The sequence below is a fragment of the Acomys minous genome (assembly GCF_964271855.1).
Source record: "Acomys minous genome assembly, chromosome: 2".
In the NCBI taxonomy this organism is placed as follows: domain Eukaryota; kingdom Metazoa; phylum Chordata; class Mammalia; order Rodentia; family Muridae; genus Acomys; species Acomys minous.
Genome location: NC_140484.1, coordinates 46,630,179 through 46,650,912, shown reverse-complemented (window position 1 = coordinate 46,650,912; position 20,734 = coordinate 46,630,179). Strand labels below are relative to the sequence as shown.

General features: G+C 43.3%; 1 protein-coding gene across 5 annotated transcripts in view; it reads right to left on the bottom strand.

Annotated features, from left to right (window-relative positions):
- Positions 1-8,404, bottom strand: part of STX3 (syntaxin 3) — a 42,303-nt gene extending 33,899 nt beyond the window's left edge. For all 5 annotated transcript variants that reach the window (XM_084771770.1, XM_084771771.1, XM_084771767.1 and 2 more), the window contains exon 1: positions 8,155-8,404. In XM_084771770.1, the coding sequence (XP_084627896.1) occupies positions 8,155-8,184 (30 nt within the window). In that variant the 5' untranslated portion in view covers positions 8,185-8,404. The remainder of the gene's footprint in view (positions 1-8,154) is intronic.
- Between the last annotated feature and the right edge of the window lie 12,330 nt (positions 8,405-20,734).

Sequence of the window (20,734 nt, the reverse complement as noted above, 5' to 3'; positions counted from 1 at the left end):
AGAGATGGAAGCTTATGAGAGAATGTTTGCAGAGCAACATCTGAGAAAAACTGTGAAAACTGAGAGGATTTACCCAGAGGAAATTTCCGGCAAGACCAGTCTGAGTGAGAAGACCACACCCTGCATTCTCTCTCTTCTTGAAGCTGTAAGAGAAATCTCAAAAATACTTTCTTCTTCCTCCTCCTGAGCTTAGCTCCCATTTAGGTCTTTAACCCCATCCTCCTTCACTCTTTTTCTGACTCTCTCTCCTCCTTCTCTCCCCAGTCCTGCCCCTGGGTATCTCTCAAAGATACAGAGAAGGAGAAGGAAGAATTTGACAATGTCCTATTCCCTCCTTGACTCTCTGCTGGATCTTTCCTTTCAGGCTGCCCCTGACCTCCTTCCCAGCATGCTCCTACAATACTTAAGTCACTACTGCAACAGGCAGCATTGGCTAAACACGCAGCTAAGCTGATGACTCTTCTAAGGCCTGTATTTACCACAGCATTTAATCCCAACACGAATCTTCTACAGACTAGTGCTGAAACATGCCAGCTACCTACCCTGCCGATAGTGTGTGCCCAAGCCAGGGGAGCCTGTTCTCAAGCAACCTGCAGAGACTCCCCACTCTCACCCACACCCACACCCCAGCTGCACGCAGCCCTGGCTCCAGGTCATGCATTTCTAAAGCACTGTAAAGCAGATGTCATGCCAACAGGGTCATGAAAAACAGAAAGGGCTGAGAGACTGTGTAGGGACAGAGGAAGCCAAGAAAGCATCACGAGTGGTCAGTGCCCTGGCTCAATCCCAGAACAGAAAGGACTTGAGTGGGATAACAGAAACACCCAGACAAAGCCTGGTGGAATCCCGTGCCAGTAGCGCTTTCTTTGTTTGATGACTGCACATTGAAAAGTGAGGTGTTAACAGGGGTGAAACTGGATGAGTGGAAAGGATCTCTCTGCACTATCTTTGATAAATCTGAAAGTATTTAAAAGAAAGAAATTATTTAAAAAATAAATAAATAAACAAACCTGATGCCATGCCAAGCTGCCCTAACCCATACAGCTGGCATACCCAGACAGTACACGCTCTACTAATCTCTTTAGGCAGGAGCTGAACTTCACTCTGCCTCCCCACACACTGGGAAATGTTGCCATAGAAACAGCCATAGGCCACAAAGCAAGGTGACCTAACAGGAAAAGCAGCAGTGGGAGAAAGCTGAAGTGGGGCCATACATAAAGGAGACTAGAAATAAGGTCTGTCTGGGACTACAAAATCTGTGCGTCGGTAAATTCATCAACAGTATAACTGTCCACCCACTGAATGGCGTGGTATTCAGCTTTTTACCCTTCAACTGGAAAGAAATAAATGAAGCATGTGCGGTCTGCTTTTTTCCAGGGCGCCTAACCTGACAAGGCTGGCAGCTTCTGAAACTGCAATACTATAGTATCACAAACTGCAATATACTATATACACTGCAAACTAATTAATAATAATATATTGGCCATATGGCTATGTTTGTATCAACCAAATAAAGAGTGTGGGGGGGTCATGGAATGCACGGTTAATGTATTTAGCCTGGGAAGCTTTCCCATGGTGGTGACACTAGAGCCCAGCCTTAGGGGATGAGAAAGGTTTTACCAGGGGAAACATGAGTTGGCTAGGGTTTCACTTAGGTATCCACATGCCTGCCATTGTCTTCCTGAACAAAGACAGCCTCTGTGACATCCTGAACTGCTGGTGTCTTAATAAAGGGGAAAGCCTCGGAATTAATGTACCTGGGGGGGGGGGGCAGGGGGGGGTGTGAACCAATGACTTTTGGCTTCATTTGCAAAGCTATGGATTCCCTGAGTAAATGTCCTACTCCGCCCGATCAGGCAAAGCCTCACCAACCACAGGAGTGGAACAAGAAATGCCAATCATAATAATGAATGAGGGATGCGTAGGAGCCATGCTGATACAGACCAGCAGGAAGAGAAAGTCTAGCATGTGGCTACCATGCAGAATGCTGGGTCTGGGAACTGGGGAGGGAGCACCCAGTACAGTGGGAGGAGGTGGTCAGATGCAGTGTGGGAAGAGATTCAAAAGCAGACATATTCATCCTTGATCCAGTCACTTCCCAGCTAAGGATGGATCTCAATCGAATCCGAGCCTCACCTGCCTCGCCTGTAAGGGAGAAATGACATACACCACCACCTCAGCTTGTAGAACAGAGGAAGACTGGAGAGAAGGTGTGACGGGCATCAAACCAAAGTCCTGGACAAACGTAATCTGCTCAATAAGCGATACTTGCTGTAGCTCACGTGACAAGTATTTGAGTCAGCAGCTTAGACAGAAGAGGACATGGAATACAAAGCATAATTCATTAAGAAGCTGGTGACGCTGGGTGCACAACGTTAACTCCAGCATTTGGAAGGCAAAGGCAGGCAGATCCCCCTGAGCTCAAGGCCAGCCTGTTCTGCATAGTGAGTTCCAAGACACCTGGGACTATCAGACAAAAAAAAAAAAATCAAAAGAAGTTAGTGGAAGGTGGTTTCAAACCCATTCTGTGGTAATACATTTGTTAAAAAGCACTAACTCACTTAGTTGCAAAACAATACAGAGTTAAGGCAAGCAGCAGGACTGGATACAGAGTATTCTAGGATGCAGTTAGGGAGTAACTGCTTGTAAAGAATGAATCACAGGGCTGGAGAGATGGCTCAGAGGTTAAGAGCGCCATCTGTTCTGCCAAAGGTCCTGAGTTCAATTCCCAGCAACCACACGGTGGCTCACAACCATCTCCGATGAGATCTGGTGCCCTCTTCTAGAGTGCAGGTACACATGTGGGCAGAATACTGTACAGTAATAAATAAAATGAAGCAAAAATCTTTGAGGAAAGAAAAAAGAATGAATCTGGGAAGCAAAGGCATGAGCAACAACAGAAGGGAGACCGCAAGCCTGGGAGGGAGAGGACAGTATGGACACGCTCCTGCTGCTCTCTTCACCTCCCCCAAGCTCACAGGAATAAAAATAAAATTAATCCCCTTCTCTCATCCAAGCATTTTCTCTCTGGCCTCCAGCTGATGGGTCTATAATCCCTCCTCAATCCCTCTCCCTCTCATCTCTGCTTCCATCTACTCACAACAAAACAGGCCTCCCAGCAAATGAATCCTCCCAGGTACAGAGAGGAGAGGAGGAGAGAAGGCAGACGACTTGGAAATCCTATTACTAAAGAGAGACTCAACAAAGGACAACTTGGTATGTTAAGATTCATCATGATCCAAAGCACCAGGCACAGAGTGGGGGTCAGGCAAGCACTCGTTGACTAAACTAAGCTTCAAAGCAGAGCTGCAGCTCCTTACTTCTGACAGGATTACAGCATAAAAAATTACCCTAAGGAATTCCGCTCCTACTGAGATCCTGAACTTCTGTCAGGGCAGGAGGTGGGCAGGACTTTAGGTAGCAGCAAGAGCCAGACCGGCAGAGTAAAAGGTGGAGCCTAGGCTGCAGAGCGACTAACAGGCCTGGTCTTAGAAGGCCATAAGCATCCAAGTCATTTTCTTATTCCTTGGTGGGTCTCTAGGCTGAGTTCAAAGTCTTGACCTTGATACTGGCTGCTCTGTTTTCATTATGAGGTTTCACTTTGTTTCTCTTTCCACCAAATACATTTGTTTTCCCTGTTTGACTCTTTAAAACAAGGGCTTTGTACAATAATTCTGCCAGCCTTCATATGCAGCAGGATACAAGCTAAATATGGTTCTAAAAGTCCTGATTATGCTGTCTAGGATGTACTGTGAACACAGACACACAGACACACACACACACGTACACCTCTTTTTGATATTAGCATGCACTTTTTTTATTTTTTAGATTTTAGATTTTTGAAACAGGGTTTCTCTCTGTGTAGCCCTGGCTGTCCTGGATTCTCTCTGTAGGCCAGGCTGGCCTCAAACTCACAGAGATCCGCTGGGGTTAAAGGCGTGCACCACCACCACCTCCACCCAGCTTAGCATGCCTATTTTTATATTCTTCGTGCTTTATACATAAAGTACTCACCAAAGGGAGAGTAAAGGGGAAAAAAAAAACTAGGATCCATGTCTGCTTCCAAACAAATTCTATTTGCATCTGAAGAGACTACATTAAATTTGAAGAGGGACTCGACTCAAAAGCTACAGCTGAGAACGGCACCCCTAGACTTAGCCCCTACCTCCCGAAGGCCAGAGACAGCAGGGTCTTCCTGTGGTTGCTTCTGTCACAAGGATTACCCATCATATTCCCTAGACCTCTGTTAATTCTACCCAACCATGAACTTCTTAAGCTCCAGGAACAAATGTTGCTCCTGACTACATCCCAGAGTCTACTGCAGGGCCTGGCTCACAGTAAGCAGTTAGTAAATGTTTACTGGGTATAAACAAGACCACACAAAGGGTTCCCAGGGCAGGAATGGTCAGGCAGATTCAAAGTTCAATTACTGAGAAGTGGGTGAGAAGAGCCGACGGGCTGGGTGCGGTCACGGCACATTCCCAGCAAACTTCTAGATCAACAAGAAAACGCTGATGGGAGCCCCTCAGGAGGAGCAGTCAGGAGATAAGCTAAGCCAGGTCATGTGACTGCAGCCTTAGAACCGAACCGTGTGTGGCTCAGGGTGGACATTGCTCCCGGGGAGCTAAGTGTGGACAGCTCACATGTAATATAGCAGATGACCATCACAGACTGTCTCATGTCACCTGCACAGCGACCCTGAGGGAAAGACTGATGATCACCCTAACAGGTGTGACTCTGATGCCTCCATCCGTGTGGGCCCCAGAACGGTGGGTTAAATAAGAATCATCAGCATTTCACAAAACCAGAGGTGCTCAAATTCCCACAGCACTCAACACCTCCACAGCCTTCCTGCCTGCCTCTCATGCTAAGAGGGGTCAGCACCTGGTCAGCTGGCCTGCCCAGGCCTTGAGCAGCCACGTCTTCCCTCCTATCCACTCACAGCCAAGTCAATCCCAAGCACAAGGCACAGCCCCAGCTATCTGAAGGCAGCCGCCAGCCTCTCCCCTGGGGTTTAGAAAGACACCACACAGGCTGCTCAGTGGGAAATGTGTTTCGTGCAGGTTATCAAATCTTTTTTTGTAGATAATAGGAATCAGAGAGAGATCATGCCCTATCTTGTTGCAAAATAAAGGTGGTTCCTGGGATAAGGGACAGAGGTAGAGGAAGCTGGCGGTATGCCACAGAATGGTCGATAATGCACAGAAACCATAAATAATGGCAGAAGCGTGTTTTGAAGCCAACTGAGTTTTTTGTTTTACAAAGGAAGCATCCAGAAGCTTTGAGGTAGGGCTGAAGAGATGGCTCGGAGGTTAAGAGCAGTGACTGATATTCCAGAGGACCCAGGTTCAATTCCCAGCACCCGCGTGGCAGCTCACACCTATCTGCAACTCCAGTTCCCAGGCTTCTGACACCCTCACACAGACATACATGCAGGCCAAGCACCAATGAACACAAATAAATCATTTGGAGAAGAAGGAGAAGAAGAAGCAGCAGCAGCTTGGAGGTGAGGTACCTACTACTGATGCTTTGCTAAATGGTCATGCTTGTCAACCTGCCTTCAAAATACTTATGTTTGTGCCCAAAGATTACTGCTGCCCTCAACATTGATCAGAGAAGCTTCTTTGTGCAGTGAGCAGCGGCCAATGTAGAAAGTCCTGGTCAGTACTGAAAATGAGTGACAGTTAGGTGCTCAGCCCTAGGTGGGACATTTATACCACCACCATCCAGACTCATGGGATTATGGTAGGAGAAGAGGCACAAAGAACCTAAGAGGTAGAGGATGGGGAGGAGTGCCACGAAATGCTGTCCTCTTCTGGACGTGGACACTGCATGGCTGTCATGAACTCACTGACAGAAGTGATTGACTGCACAAAATCTAGTCAGTCAACATTCCATCACAGAGGGGGAGGGCTCAGGAGGCTCCACCCCTAGGTGAGGAGCTATTGGCAGTTGATGGCTTCTAGAAAAGGGGCAAGGGGGGGGAGGGGAATCTTTTTTCCTTCCTTTTGGAGTGTGTCCCCAGGAAGCTGCCCACTGCTCTGGTAGAGGGGCCACACTCATTTGCACGTAGGCAGTCCTTACTAGACTCAGTTGGTTACATAAAATCTTTAAAGGGGAAAAGGAAAGGAAAAAAAAAGAAGACATGAAAGTACAAGATGGTTAGATGCATTGGAGGTTATCTGAGGCTAGTGGAGGGAGGGCTTGGGTCAGATATGATCAAGTTACAGTGCACACATGTATGAAATTGTCAATGAATAAATAAAAATAACCAAGAAGCAGCAGTAGTGGCAGTGGCAGCAGCACAGAGGTGGAGTTGCAGAAGGATCCCAGTTATTAAGTGTCAAGGCCACAATTAGAGGAGCCTTTGAACCTCACTCCGGCCCTCTTCTCACTGCACTGCTCCAAAACAGGCCAGCAGCCTCCCTGTGGTTGCAGAACAGGACAATAAGGCAGGACCATCCAGCATCTCACTTTCACTACATCCCAAAGAGGTACAGGGAAGAAACCACACCATTAGCCCTGCTTTGCAGAGGCTAACCCGAAAGACTGAAAGGCGAAGCCACTTACTTCCAGTGCCCGGGAAAACACTTTATTCTTGGAACTCAAAGCTCACTTAAGACTACTGTTGATGACCAGCTAGGGAAAACAGCCAGGCAGTACCTCAGTCTGGACATAGATTCCCTAACTAAAGAAAGGGAGCACCACCTCTGACTGCTGTTCAGCTTTGAACTCCTGAGCTCCACGGGGTTCCCCAGTTACAAAACAAAAAACAAGTAATTGTTGCCCTGCAGTTAACCAAGATGCCTGGAGGCTCAAAACAAAAGGAAAAGTTTGGTGCAGAGCCTCAGCTCTCACAATCAGCAACTGCCCCTTCCTTCTCTCATTTCTCCATCTCCCAAACCTCTTCTGCAGCCCAATACCCAGAGCACGCAAACCGGGTCAGGAAGATCTCAGCAAAGAAACACACTGGCCACCAACATTTCTATTCTTGCCCCCCCCCAAAAAAAACACCCCAAAGTTATCAGCAAAGCATTCACTATTTGTTAAGTCTTATGTGCAAAGGGCTCTTCTGCAGGTATCTTGCTTTTAGCTTGCACATCTACTGGTTTTACAAATAACAAAACTTAAGCTTGGAGTTTAAAGGGTAACCAGTAAGCATTAGGGCCAGGACAAAGCTCCAGTGCTAATGCACACTAATGCTTCCCAACCCCGTAAGGACCTCATTAATCGCCTGGGAAGATTCAGTGAGACCTTCATCGGGTCTAGACTGAGGCCCAAGTGATGCGCTTCTAGTCTAAGGGGTAGCCAGTATCATCCGGTGGGTCCCCAAAGTTTCACACTAGCCCTGCCCCGTAGAGTGTACGCAATGTCTTATTAAATGAACCAGTGTCTCAAAAATTCATGCTCAGCACTTCCCTCTGTCAAGTCCCGTTGTGGCATTTAATCTTCGTAACAGACCTATAAGGGAGGGTGAGTCTTTCTTGACAGACAAGGAAATAGGCTCAAAGGAGTAAGTGACCTAAGCTTTTCAGCGTTTGTGCGGTACAGACGACCACAGCTGTCTCAGGGGGTGCAAGAAAAAAAAAATAATTACAGACCAGTGAATGGTAGGGGAGGGGGAGCCATCCCTGCACCTGACAGGCTCACAGTTCGGGAAGTCACCGGAACTCTTAGCTACTCCGGGGATGGGGTAGCCCTGCCCGGTGCTCAGAGAGGGAAATAAGGAAGAGAGGAGGCCGATTTGAGGCATCGTGCCAGGCGGCAGAAGGCAGCTGGTGAGGTGAGTCCCCTGACTTCCCCATTAGCCCAGCTGATTTCAAGTACCGAGGTGGGTCCAAGCTCTAGAGGAATTCCGTCCAGCTTTGGGGGAACAGGGGTGTGAGGGTTCTAGGCGTTCAGGGAATCGCTGCTAGGTGATGAATCACCGAGCACATGACCCTGCAGGGGAGGGGAGGGTGCAGAGCTCGGCTGGATGAGGCGGGGGCTTGGGCTGTGAGGCCTAGCGCGCAGAGCACCCCTACGACCTGGATTAGGGGAGCTCAGGGAAAGCCCCCTTCCCATGCCACTCCTCCAGCGCGGATCCCCACCCCACCCCACCCCACCCCCCGCAGCCCCCGGGCCCGCCAAGATCCCCAGGCGCCGCGGACTCACGGCCTTCAGCTGCTCCAGCCGGTCCTTCATCCTGGCCCAGGTGAGGACGCCGGGCACCGCGTCCCAGGTGAGCGCGTCCCAGGTGAGCGGCCAGGAGTGGCGGCGGGTGCCGGCCGGGGCGAGGGAGCTGCTAGCGCAGGCGGAGGCGGGCGGGGGCCGCTCTCGAGGAGGAGCGTCCGAGGCCACCGAAGTCCGCCGCGCCCGCCCCCTCCGGCCCCCGCCGGCGCCGCGCTCAAATCCGGCTCCGGGACTAGCGCCGGCTCAGCGCTCGCCCGCCCCCGAGCCCGCCCCGTACCTGGGCCGCGCCCCGCGCTCCTGCTTAAAGGGCCAGCGCGCGCGCTCCGACTCCACCCTATATCTCAAGGCGTTCCAAGAAGCAGAAGCAGATGAGGGTCCCCCACTCAAGACAGAGAAAACCAGAAGGGATCTGTCTGCCTTCGGTTCCGTGATTTTCGTGCTGTCCATAGTGTCCAGCCCTCCGCGGACTGTCCGGTTGAAGGCAACCTGGTTCCCGCTCCCTTTGATGGGGGAACTTGTTCCTCCTGAAAGAAGGTGCCTGCAAGGTATAGAATCTGCGCGCGGTCTGGTCTCAGAGACCTGTTCAGGGAACGTAACTGGAGATGAGACACAGTAGGTCGGGCTGCAGCGAGGAATTTCGGGGTTATGCTGTTAGTGGCCATAATGCGTCTCAGAAAGGTGTGTGGAGGTGGGTCAGCCACCCTTTACTAACACTCTGAATAACTGTTAGGGAAACCCTGTTCCTCTAGAGGACTCCATTTCCATAGCTATAAACTAGAGACTGCTTCGTAGTTTTCTGCGAAGCCACTGAATTGTAACTACCAGGCAGGCAATATTCTAGGATGAGGAAGCTTGATTGGGAAAACTTAAGCCCCGCCCATCTCCTCCTTGCTGTAAAGAGCCTCGGGATTTGAAGAATTTTTGGAGAAGTGTAGTTCCTCTCACTATTCTTCTCTGTTCAGCCATGCCCCTAACCTCGTCTCCTCCGTATTTAATTTTGTATAACAAATGGACTATCAGCCGGAGCCAATCGTCAACAACCAGAGCTAGCGAAGACTCAGTCTCAAGTTCGGGGAAGGATCTTGAGCTTTGTGTTCAGTTTTAAAGGTCATATAACTATAACCGGACTTTGCCCTCTGAGATGTACACGCTCCTATTGACGTCGTCCGCTGCCATAAAGATAACCAAGTAACGCAGGACTTGGGCACTATGAGCTGGCCCTGCGGTGCTCAACACTATTGGAGGATTTACCGCTCCTGTCCTCCTGCTGCGCCCCCTCCGCGCTGAGAAGGCTTCCACGCCCCCTGGTGGCCGTAAACCATTCACTTCGAAGCAAGAACCAAGGATCTCTGTTAAGATATAATTGCTTTCAGGTTGCAAAGATGGCTCTGCAGTTAAGAGCACTGACTGGAGGACCTAGTTAGGTTCAATTCCCAGCATACACATAGCGACTTACAGTTCCGGGTGCAACGCCCTCTACTGGCCTATGCAGACACTGCACACATGTAGTGTAATAATATGCGGGCAAAATCACTCATACAAGTAAAAAAAAATTTTTTAACTCAGAAAATTATTTTCAAAAACATACTTGACTTCGCCAGGCGTGGTAGTGCACACCTTTAATCCCAGCACTTGGGAGGCAGAGACAGGCGGAGTGCTGCGAGTTTGAGGCCAGCCTGGTCTACAAAGCAAGTCCAAGACAGCCAAGGCTACACAGAGAAACCCTGTCTCGGAAAACAAAAACCATACTTGATTTCAACGGGGTAAAATTGTGGCTCTCATGCAAATATAAAATGAAGACACTTATTTTTTATAATTGTATAAATATAATTATACAATATATAATTAAATTATATAAATATAATTAAATGGAGTTACACTCATTCAGATCCATAGACGAGCAGCAGGAATTCTGGAATGAGTAGTTTACTCAATGCAAAACTGGCTTTGGGCAGGTAGGAGAGCTCTTGTCATCTCCATGGATAGAAGCACTTTTGTTACTACCAATTTGCCTCTAATTTTCACAGTTGGACAATATCTGTAAGAGAATGAAAGAGATAAGCCATTATATAATCAGAAAGGTGTGTTAAATAAGGCAACCACAGGGTACATAGCATGGAACAGCTTCTTGGTGGTGGTGGTGATCACTGGCCATTTTAATTTGCTCAGTTTTTCTGTACACTCCCAAGGTAGCAACTTTTATGGTTGAATGGAATAAAGTCAGTTAATAAGTTATTATACAGAACAAATGTCCTTCCTGTAACTTCACCATTATTCTTGCCTTTATCCAGACACTTAAAAATAAATAAATCAGAGCTTATGAAATAGCTCAGTCAGTAAAGTGCTTGCTACACAAATATGAGGACCTGAGTTCAATCCTCAAAACACAGTTGTTTTTTAAAAATCAAGCACAGTGGCACATACTTGCAATCCCATTACTGGGAAAGTAGAGACCTGCAGGTCCCTGGAGCTCACTGGCCAACCCTACTTACCTGCTTGGTGAGCGCCAGGCCAGTGCAAGATCCTGTCTCAAAAAGCAGTGAATGGCAGAGGGGAAAACCCATACCTAAGGTGCTCTTATAATTGGCCCTCCTGGTCTGGAGAGATGGCTCAGCGGTTAAGAGCACTGTCTGCTCTTCCAGAGGTCCTGAGTTCAATTCCCAACAACCACATGGTGGCCCACAACCATCTATAATGTGATCTGATGCCCTCTTCTGTTGTGCTGTTGTACACTCATATACATAAAAAAATAAATAAATAAGTAATTGGACCTCTTGACAATTCCGGCACCCTTTCCATTTCTAGTCTTAGAATTGAGGGAATCTATTCAACACATAGCAAGCACTAAGTGCCTACATTTAAATTAAAAAATCGAGAAATCTCAACCTAGTTACTTAGCAGCACACTTAAAAACCCTAGAACAAAATGAAGGAATTACTCCCAAAAGGAGTAGCTGGCAATAAATAATCAAACTCACAGTTGAAATCAATAGAATAGGGAAAAAACAGAGAACCAATGACACAAAGAGTTGGTTATTTGAAAAAAAAATCAATAATAGTGACAAACCCTTATCCCAATTAACTAAAAGGCTGAGAGAAAGTATCCAAATTAACAAAATTTGCAATAAAAAAGAGAACATAACAACAGACACTGAGGAAATCCAGAGAATCACAAGGACATACTTTAAAAACCCATACTCCACCAAATTTGAAAAATCTATTGAGACAGAGAGAGAGAGAGAGAGAGAGAGAGAGAGAGAGAGAGAGAGAGATATCTGGATCCAAGATGGCTACACCTAACACATGCCTTGTTTGATCAGCAGGACAGCCGTGACCATTCAGCAAACTAAGGACTGATCTGAGAACCACAAAACACCAGTACTAGTGACCCACAAGTGAGAGGGGTCCAAACTGTGCAGAGTAAAGTTGGATCCAGCAAAACCACAAAGTCCCAGGTCCCCACAGAAACCAGTGTCGAGCAGCCTCTGAAGGCTAGCACCACGTGCCTGGCTGGCAGGCAGCTCTTGAACCCCCTGGGACACAGAGCTAGCCAGGAATTGAAAAAACATCAGCATCTATGGGATCTAGCACCTAGCAGACACCACAGTCTGGAACACTAGTGGATCTAACTTCAGGTCACCCAGCAAATCTACAGAAAGCAGGCACTCTCACCAATAGACTGATCATCATGACAAAAACTAAATGGAGAAACAATGAAACTAATAGATGTCATGAATCAGTTGTACCTAACTGATTGATAGATATGTATGTATCTAAAGCTGGAACTCAACAACAACAGAATCAACAGAAAGCCTACAACTCATGGAAACTCAACAACTCTCTACTCAATGATATTTGGGTAAGGCACAAAATAAAAAATAAAAATAAAAAAGAAATTAAAAACTTTCTAGAATTCAATGAACCCAAAGGCACTGCATGGTACCAAGTGCCTTTTTAAAGAAATTGGAGGAATCCCATACAAGCAACTTAACAACACGCTTGAAAGCTCTAGAACAAAATGAAGCAGACTCACCAAAGAGGAGCAAATTGCTGGAAATCATCAAACTCAGGGCTGAAATCAATAAATTAGAAACAAAGAAAACAATTCAAAGAATCAATAAAACCAAGAGCTGATTCTTTAAGAAAATCAACAAGATAGACAAACTCTTAGCCAAACTAACTAAAATGAAAAGTAAGAGTAATCAAATCAACTAAATCAGGGGCTGGAGAGATGACTCAGCAGTTAAGAGCACTGGCTGCTCTTCTAGAGGTCCTGAGTTCAATTCCCAGCAACCACATGGTAGCTCACAACCATCTGAAATGAGATCTGGTGCCCTCTTCTGACAGGCAGGCACACATTGTATACATAATAAATAAATAAATCTTTTTTTAAAAAATCAACTAAATCAGAAATGAAAAGGAAGACATAGCAACTGACATTGAGGAAGTCCAAAGAATCATTAGGTCATACTTCAAAAGCCTATATGCCACAAAATTTGAAAACCTAAATGAAATGGACAATTTTCTTGATAGATACCAACTACTAAAATTGAACCAAGGTCAGGTAAACAAATTAAATAGTCCTATATCTCCTAAGGAATTGAGGCTGTCATCAAAAGTCTCCCAACCAAAAACATCCCAGGGCCTAATAGATTCTGCACAGAATTCTACCATACCTTCAAAGAAGAGCTACTACCAATCTCTTTAAACTATTCCACAAAATATAAACAGAAGGAACATTACCAAACTTATTCTATAAGGCCACAGTCACCTGGATATCTAAACTACAGAAAGACTCTACAAAGAAAGAAAATTTCAGACCAGTTTCACTTATCAGCATTGACATTAAAACACTCACAAACCAAATCCAATAATACATCAAAAATATCATTCACCATGACCAAGTAGGCTTCATTCCAGGCATGCAGGGGTGATTCAATATAAGGAAATCCATCAATGTAATCCATCATATAAATAAACTGAAACAAAAAAAATACATGATCATCTCTTTAGATGTTGAAAAAGCATTTGACAAAATCCAACATTCATTCATGTTTAAAGTCTTGGAGAGAGCAGGAATACAAGGCACATACCTCAACATGATAAAGGCAATATACGGCAAGCCTATAGCCAACATCAAACTAAATGAACAGAAACTTAAACCAATTCCACTGAAATCATATCTCTTCAATATAGTACTTGAAGTTCTAGCTAGAGCAATAAGACAATGAAAGAAGACCAAGGGGATTCAAATAGGAAAGGAAGAAGTCAAACTATCACTATTCTTAGATGACATGATAGTATACATAAATGACCCTAAAAATTCCACCAAGGGACAAGGGACTCCTGCAGCTAATAAAAACCTTCAGCAAAGTAGCTGGATACAAAATCAACTAAAAAAATCAGTAGCCCTGCTGTATACAAATGACAAACACACTAAGAAAAAAAATAGGAAAACTACACCATTTACAATAGCCACAAATAATATAGAGTGTCTTGGCACAACTCTAACCAAACAAGTGAAAGAGTTATATGAAAAAAACTTAAAGTCTCTGAAGAAAAAAATTGAAGAAGACATCAAAAGATGGAAAGATCTCCCATGTTTGTGGATCAGGAGCATCAACATACTAAAAGGTAATTTATAGATTCAATGTAATTCCCATCAAAACTCCAAGGCAATTCTTAACAGACCTTGAAAGATCAATTCTTAACTTCATATGGGAAAAAACCAGAATAGCTAAAACAATCCTGTACACTAAAAGATCTTCTGGAGGAATCTCCATCCCAAATCTCAAGCTGTACTTATAGAGCAACAGTAATAAAAATAGCATGGCACTGGCATGGAAATAGGATGGTTGATCAATGGAATTGAAGAGAAGACCCAGAAATAAACCCACACACTTCTGGGCATTTGATTTTTGACAAAGAAGCCAACTCCATACAATGGAAGAAAGAGAGCATCTTCAACAAATGGTGCTGGTCTAACTGGATGACTACATGTGGAAAAATGCAAATAGGCCCATATTTGTCACCGTGCACAAAACTAAACTCCAAGTAGATTAAAGACCTCCAGGACACCCCACATCTGTTAGAATATAAAGTGGGGAAGAGCTTTGAACTCATTGGCATAGGACACAAATTTCTGAGCAGAACACCAACAGCCCAGGCTCTAAGATCAACAATTGATAAATGGGACCTCATGAAACTGAAAAGCTTCTGTAAGGCAAAGGAAACAGTCAACAGAACAAAATGACAGCCTCCAGGCTGGGAGAAGATCTTCACCAACCCTACATACATCCAACAAAGGGCTAATATCCAAACTATATAATAAAAAAAAAAACTCAAGAAATTAAACACCACCAAGCCAAATATTCCAATTTAAAAAATGGGGTACAGAGCTAAACAGAATTCTCAACACAGGAATGTCTAATGGCTGAGAAACACTTAAAGAAATGCTCAACACCCCTAGTCACCAGGGAAATGCAAATCAAAATGGCTCTGAGATTCTATCTTACACCTATCCAAATGGCTAAGATCAAAAATTCCAATGACAGCACATGCTGACAAGGATGCGGAGAAAGGGTAACACTCTTCCATTGCTGGTGGGAGTGCAAACTTGTACAACCACTCTGGAAATCAATCTGTCACTATCTCAGGAAATTGGGGGTAAGTCTACCTCAAGACCCAGCCATACCACTCCTGGGCATACACTCTAAATATGCTCCACCATAAACAACGACATTTGCTCAACTATGGTCATAATAGCTCTCCCCAATTTTATTGGGCCCCTACAAAGGTATAATTTGCCCCAAATCAGCTGGAAGAAACCTTAAGATAATGATGCCCCATTCCCCTAAGGGGGGTTGGCTAGGTTTTTGTTTGCTCTCTTGGGCTACAGATGCTTATTTTCATCAGGAGTTGGATATAAGTTAGTATTAGTCTTAAACAGAGAGAAAACAAGGTTGGACTAAGAAATGTCTCTTTTTTCCTTTATCTTTCTTGAATAGGTATGGAGATAGGTGTTGAAAAGAAAGAAGGGGATATAGAAATATATCAGGATGAAAGAGCAAAAGGTAGATAATTGAATGTACTCAACTTAGGTCTTGTTACTCAGAAATAAGGTTATTTTTAATTCATTAGTATTGAATTTTGTATATTGATGCAAAATAAGTTTAATTTTGATACAGTGGTATAGAATTCAAAATTAAGACTATTCTTTACACACATTATACATATATATATATATATACTCTAATATGAGGTATTGTACCCATAGAACTCAATTATAATACAAGATTTATTTCCAATATCTTAAATGTGGTATTGCAGGGTGTTTAGGATAATTAAATAATACAAGCTAATTGTTAGTTAATCAAATGATGGTCATGTCAATTACTAATCTATCTTTATCATAAGAATATATATCCCAGGTTTCACAGATAGATATGATTCTATAGATACATAAGGTAAAATAGTTAGATAAGGTCTTTCAAAACCTCAGAGAACTACAGAATATGGCATTTTAAAATGTTTTTATTATTTTAAAGATTCTTTGACAATAAGATAGGTTAACTCTGGCAACACCTAGCCCACCTCAAAGAAGATGATAAGCATCAAAGAACCCCCTTATGGAGATGGCTTCAAATATGGCAAACTAGCCACTGGGAAAAATATCTTCATTTCTGCCACAGACAGAATTCTGCCTAAAAATGGGCAAGCAGAGTTGACAGCCAAAGTCTGCCAAGACAGAGTAAGCAAGTCCTCAATAGTTCCTGCTTCACAAGTATATCTGTGAAGGCTAAACATGATGCTCCAACATTATAGAGAGTTTTGGGTGAGTATTTAGGCAGCAAACTGTCTCTGTCGTTTTTTTCATTTTGGAAGCTGATAACCTGCACTTCCTGTTTACTCAGTTAACCAATTTTTATTCTTTCTCAAGTCTCTGATGGAGTTGAAGACCAGATAGTTTAGTCTTAATCATTTAGGGGTTAAGATGTTCTTAAGTCTAAATAGATGTTTTAAGTTAAGTGAGGTGAGATATGATAGATATTGATTTTCATTCAGAATTTTAGACTCACCAGGATAGGAAAATGTTTCCTCAAGGCTGCCAAATACAAATAGCCAAATCACTATGAATGTAACATTTACATAATTCCTGATTGTTTCATGGTTCTTCCTGCTGTATGTAGTTTATTTTATCTCTACATAATAATATAAATGTATATGTAAAAAAGAAATATAATAAAAAACAGTCTTCTATAAAAAATGAATAATTTTCTTGATAGGTGCCATGTACCAAACTTAAATCAAGATCAGATAAACATTTTAAATAAGCCCTAGTAAAATAGAAGCAGTAATAAAAGTCTCCAAACCAAAAACCACTCAGAGCCAAATGATTTGAGTGTAGACTTCTACCTGCCTTTCAAAGAAGAGCTAATACTAACACTCCTCAAACTGTTCCATGAAATAGAAACAGAAGGAATGTATTTTATGAGTCCACAGTTACCCATAAGGACATAACAAAGAAAGAAAATTATGGACCAATTTCTCTTATGGACATAGATGCAAAAAATAATAAAATACTTATAATCTGAATCTAAAAATACATTAAAAAAATCATCCACCGTAAGTAGTAAGCTTCATCTCAGAGATACAGGGATGGTTCACTTTACAAAAAAAAAAAATCAATAAATGTAATCCACCATATAAACAAACTAAAAGTAAAAAAATATGATCATTTCATTAGATGCAGAAAAAGTCTGTGGCAGAATTCAACACCTCTTCATGATAAAAGTCCAGGAGAGATTAGGGACACAAGAGACACCTAAACATAATAAAGGCAGTTGACAGCAAACTCACAGCCAACAACAATATTAATGGAGAGAAACTCAAAGCAATCACACTAAAATCAGGAGCAACACAAGACTGGCCACTCTCTCCATACCTATTCAATATAGTATTTTAAATCTTAGAGCAATAAGGCAACTGAAGGAGATCAAGGAACTACAGATTGGAAAACAGAAGTCAAACTATCTTTATTTGCAGATGATAAGATAGTGTACTTAAGTGACCCTAAAAATCCCACTGGGAAATTCCTACACCTGAAAAATACTTTCATCAAAGTAGCTGAATGGAAAATTAACTCACAAAAATCAGTAGCTTTCCTGTATACAGTTAATAAATGGACTGAGTAAGCCATCAGAGAAACACCACCTCACACAATAGCCTCAAGTAATGTAAAAATATCTTGGCGTAACTCTAACCAAGCAAATGGAAGTCTTACTTGAATGACAAAAACTATAAGGCATTGAAGAAAGAAACTGAAGAAGATGGAAAGATCTCCCGTGCTCATGGATTAGTAAACCAGTAAAAATGCCCATCCTACTAAAAGCAAGCTACAGATTCAATGCAATCCCTATCAGAATTCCAACACAATTCTTCACATATCTTAAAAGGACAGTTTTCAGCTTTGTATGGAAACACAAAGAAACCAGGATAACAATAAAATAAATAATAATAAAATAGCTTAACTAGTGGAGGTATCACCACCCCTGGCCTCAAGGCAGAGACTGAGGCAATGTGCACAGGGTCTGTATGGGTCTGCACCAGATGGGCAGTGGTTGGAAAGCAAGTGGTCCAACTATCTTTATTTACAGATGACATGATAGTATACATACAAACTAAATGTTGCTTCCCTGATTTCCTTCTGTTTTGCAGTACATGTCTTGTACTTTTCCAGACCAGAAAGCAAAGGTCTGAAGAGGAGATTTCCAGTTCTTACATCCATCCTGGTCCCTGTTTCATAACCATTTGCAAATGAAATTTTAATTTTCTTTAAGATAGTCTCAATAGAGAAAGAAACATTTTTAGGCTCAGGCTGCATGCCCAGCATAGATGGCTAACAGGAAATGAACTCAGTGGCATCTTTGGAGATTCCTCACTTCACAATGCTGTGGCCAGGCTTTTCTCTTCCTTTTTTCTTTTTCTTTCTTTCTTTTTTTTTTTTAGTTTTATCTTATGTTTTATTTTTACTGTTTTTCTCTCTTTTTACCCTACAGACCCTTTGCACATAGATTACAGCTTCTAGTTTTTGTGTATTGATGGGATTCCTAAGTGTGCAAGTGATTGGTTCTACTTCTGGTTTCTCTTGGGCTCTTTTCCTTCTGTTTGTTTTGTTGAATTCTGATAAGCTATTTTTCATTTAATGGTATCATATTTTATTATTATCTCTTAGAAACTTGTTTGTTTTCTAATGAAACAGAAAACAGGTGGACCCAGAAGGGAAGGGAGGTAGGGCAGACATGGAAGGGGAAGCCATAATCACGATATATTATGAGAAAAGAGAAAAAAAAACTATTTTCAATAAAAGGGGAAAAAAAGAAGAAAAAATAAAAGAAAATGAGGAGCTGAAATTTTCAGTCACATACAAAACAACACACTGGGTATTCACTGTCAGCATGCCTGAGGAAGCAGTACTCAAAGGAGGGTCAGACTGAGTGACTGCCTCACGGAGGAAGCAATTGCCATGCAAACAAAAGGACCAGAGTTTGGATCCCCAGAATCCAATCTAGCTGCCTAGATCCCAGCCTAGGACAGCATCACTAGGACAGGAATCACTGGGGCCAGCTGGTTGTCTAGACTTGCTGGAATCCATAAATAAACTCCAAATGCGACAAGAGACCCTGCTTCCATAAACAAAGTGGGGAGCTATTGAGGAAGACACCTGAGGTGAACTCCCTGCCTCCTCATACAAACCCACTGTGACAGTTTGAATGAGAATGCACCTCCCCTCCCCCACCCTTCCACCCCCCACTCCCCACCGTAAGCCCATATATTTGCATGCTTGGTCCCCTGTTGATAAGTGCTTTGGAGGGGATTAGGAGGTGTGACTTTGTTGGAGGAGGTGTGTCACTAGGTGTGGACTTTCAGGTTTCAAAAGCCCACCTCAAGGTCCAGCATCTGTCTCGCTGCCAGCTGCTTACGGATCAAAATGTAAACCTCTCAGCTACTGCACCAGCTCCAAGACTGTCTGCTTCCTGCAATGATGAAAATGGACTAACCCTCTGAAACTGTAAGCAAGCCCCCAAGGAAACGCATTCTTTTATAAGTTACATTGGTCATGATCCTTCACAGTAATAGAACAGTAACTAAGACACCTACACATGTGCTCCTGGACACATGAAAGCATCCATTTATACACACACACATACACACACAGCACATATACATAAAACATGCAAAACAAAAGGGAGGTTGCACCTTTCATCTATAGCATAGCTATACGTTGGCATTTGCATGCAGTGAGCAGCCCTGTGGTAAGCAGGTGAGTTTTTTTTAACATTATTGTACTCTTCACAATTGTCTGACCATACAATATGTATCCCACCTCAAGAGCTAATGTCTGAAAGTGCAATGTCCCACAGACACCATGTACCTGGTAGTCCTGAGATTTGCCAGAGAAAAACCAGTTCCACAATTTTGAACCAAATTTGAAGCAAACTTTAATTAAATACTGACCAGGATAGATTTTAGTCAGGACCACTCCCTGGGATTCCCAGCTGAGTGGCAACAAGACACATGTAGGGGCTACTTAAGGACAAACCTATACAGCCACCGTATTTTCCCATGCCGCTTTATTATTTCTCAAGAACTGTAACTCCCAGCATTTGAGGGAATTACCTAGTTCTTGGGTGGGTGGGGCTTACAGGTTAACCTTGGGTCTTATAGTGTCTACTAGTAGGATACGGAGCCAAAAGTGGCAGTGACTGAACCAGAGCTGCTTTTGTTTTTTCTTTAAATAGGGTTTCATGTAAGCCCAAGCTGACCTTGAACTTGCTACATAGCTAAGGATGACCTTTAACTCTTGATTTCCTTGCCTTTACAACCATACTGCTGGGGTTGTAGGCATATGACACTATGCCCCGCTTCCTTTTTGTTCTCATGTTTCAAAGAAAGAGTACAAATTTTCAGCTCTCTAAAATGTGACTTTTAGTCATAATTTTGCTTTTCTGCCCTGTGGAATTCTTTCAAAGGACTGAAGTTTTGCAACACGTGCCTCGTAGTTTCCTAGATAAGGAACCAAAGCCCTGAGATTTCCAATTCCTGTGTCCTTCCAGTTCCCTGCTTCAGAAATGCTCTTCCTATTCAGACACCAACTCCACAGCAAACTTACCATTGCTCACACCCCTGTTTCCTCTACAACCCCTACTCCAGGGCTGCATAATAAAACAAACCAGCAACACTGAATGTGTGTATGTGTGTGTGTGTGTATGTGTGTGTGTGTGTGTGTGTGTGTGTGTGTGTGTGTGCGCGCGCGCGCGCGCGCTCAACCCCTGCTCAAATTCACGAGCTCTTCTTTAATTACTGATGCATCAGTAATTAAAAGATATGTAACGTATATTATACATAATAGTAATTAAAGAATAACAGTAATTAAAGAAGAGTTCATGAATTTGAGAAAGGGCTGGGCAGGATAAGTGAGAAATGGAAGGGGACAGAGGAAGAGATGGAAATGGTGTAAAATACAGTACTCATGTGTGAAATGCTCAACAACAACAAAACAG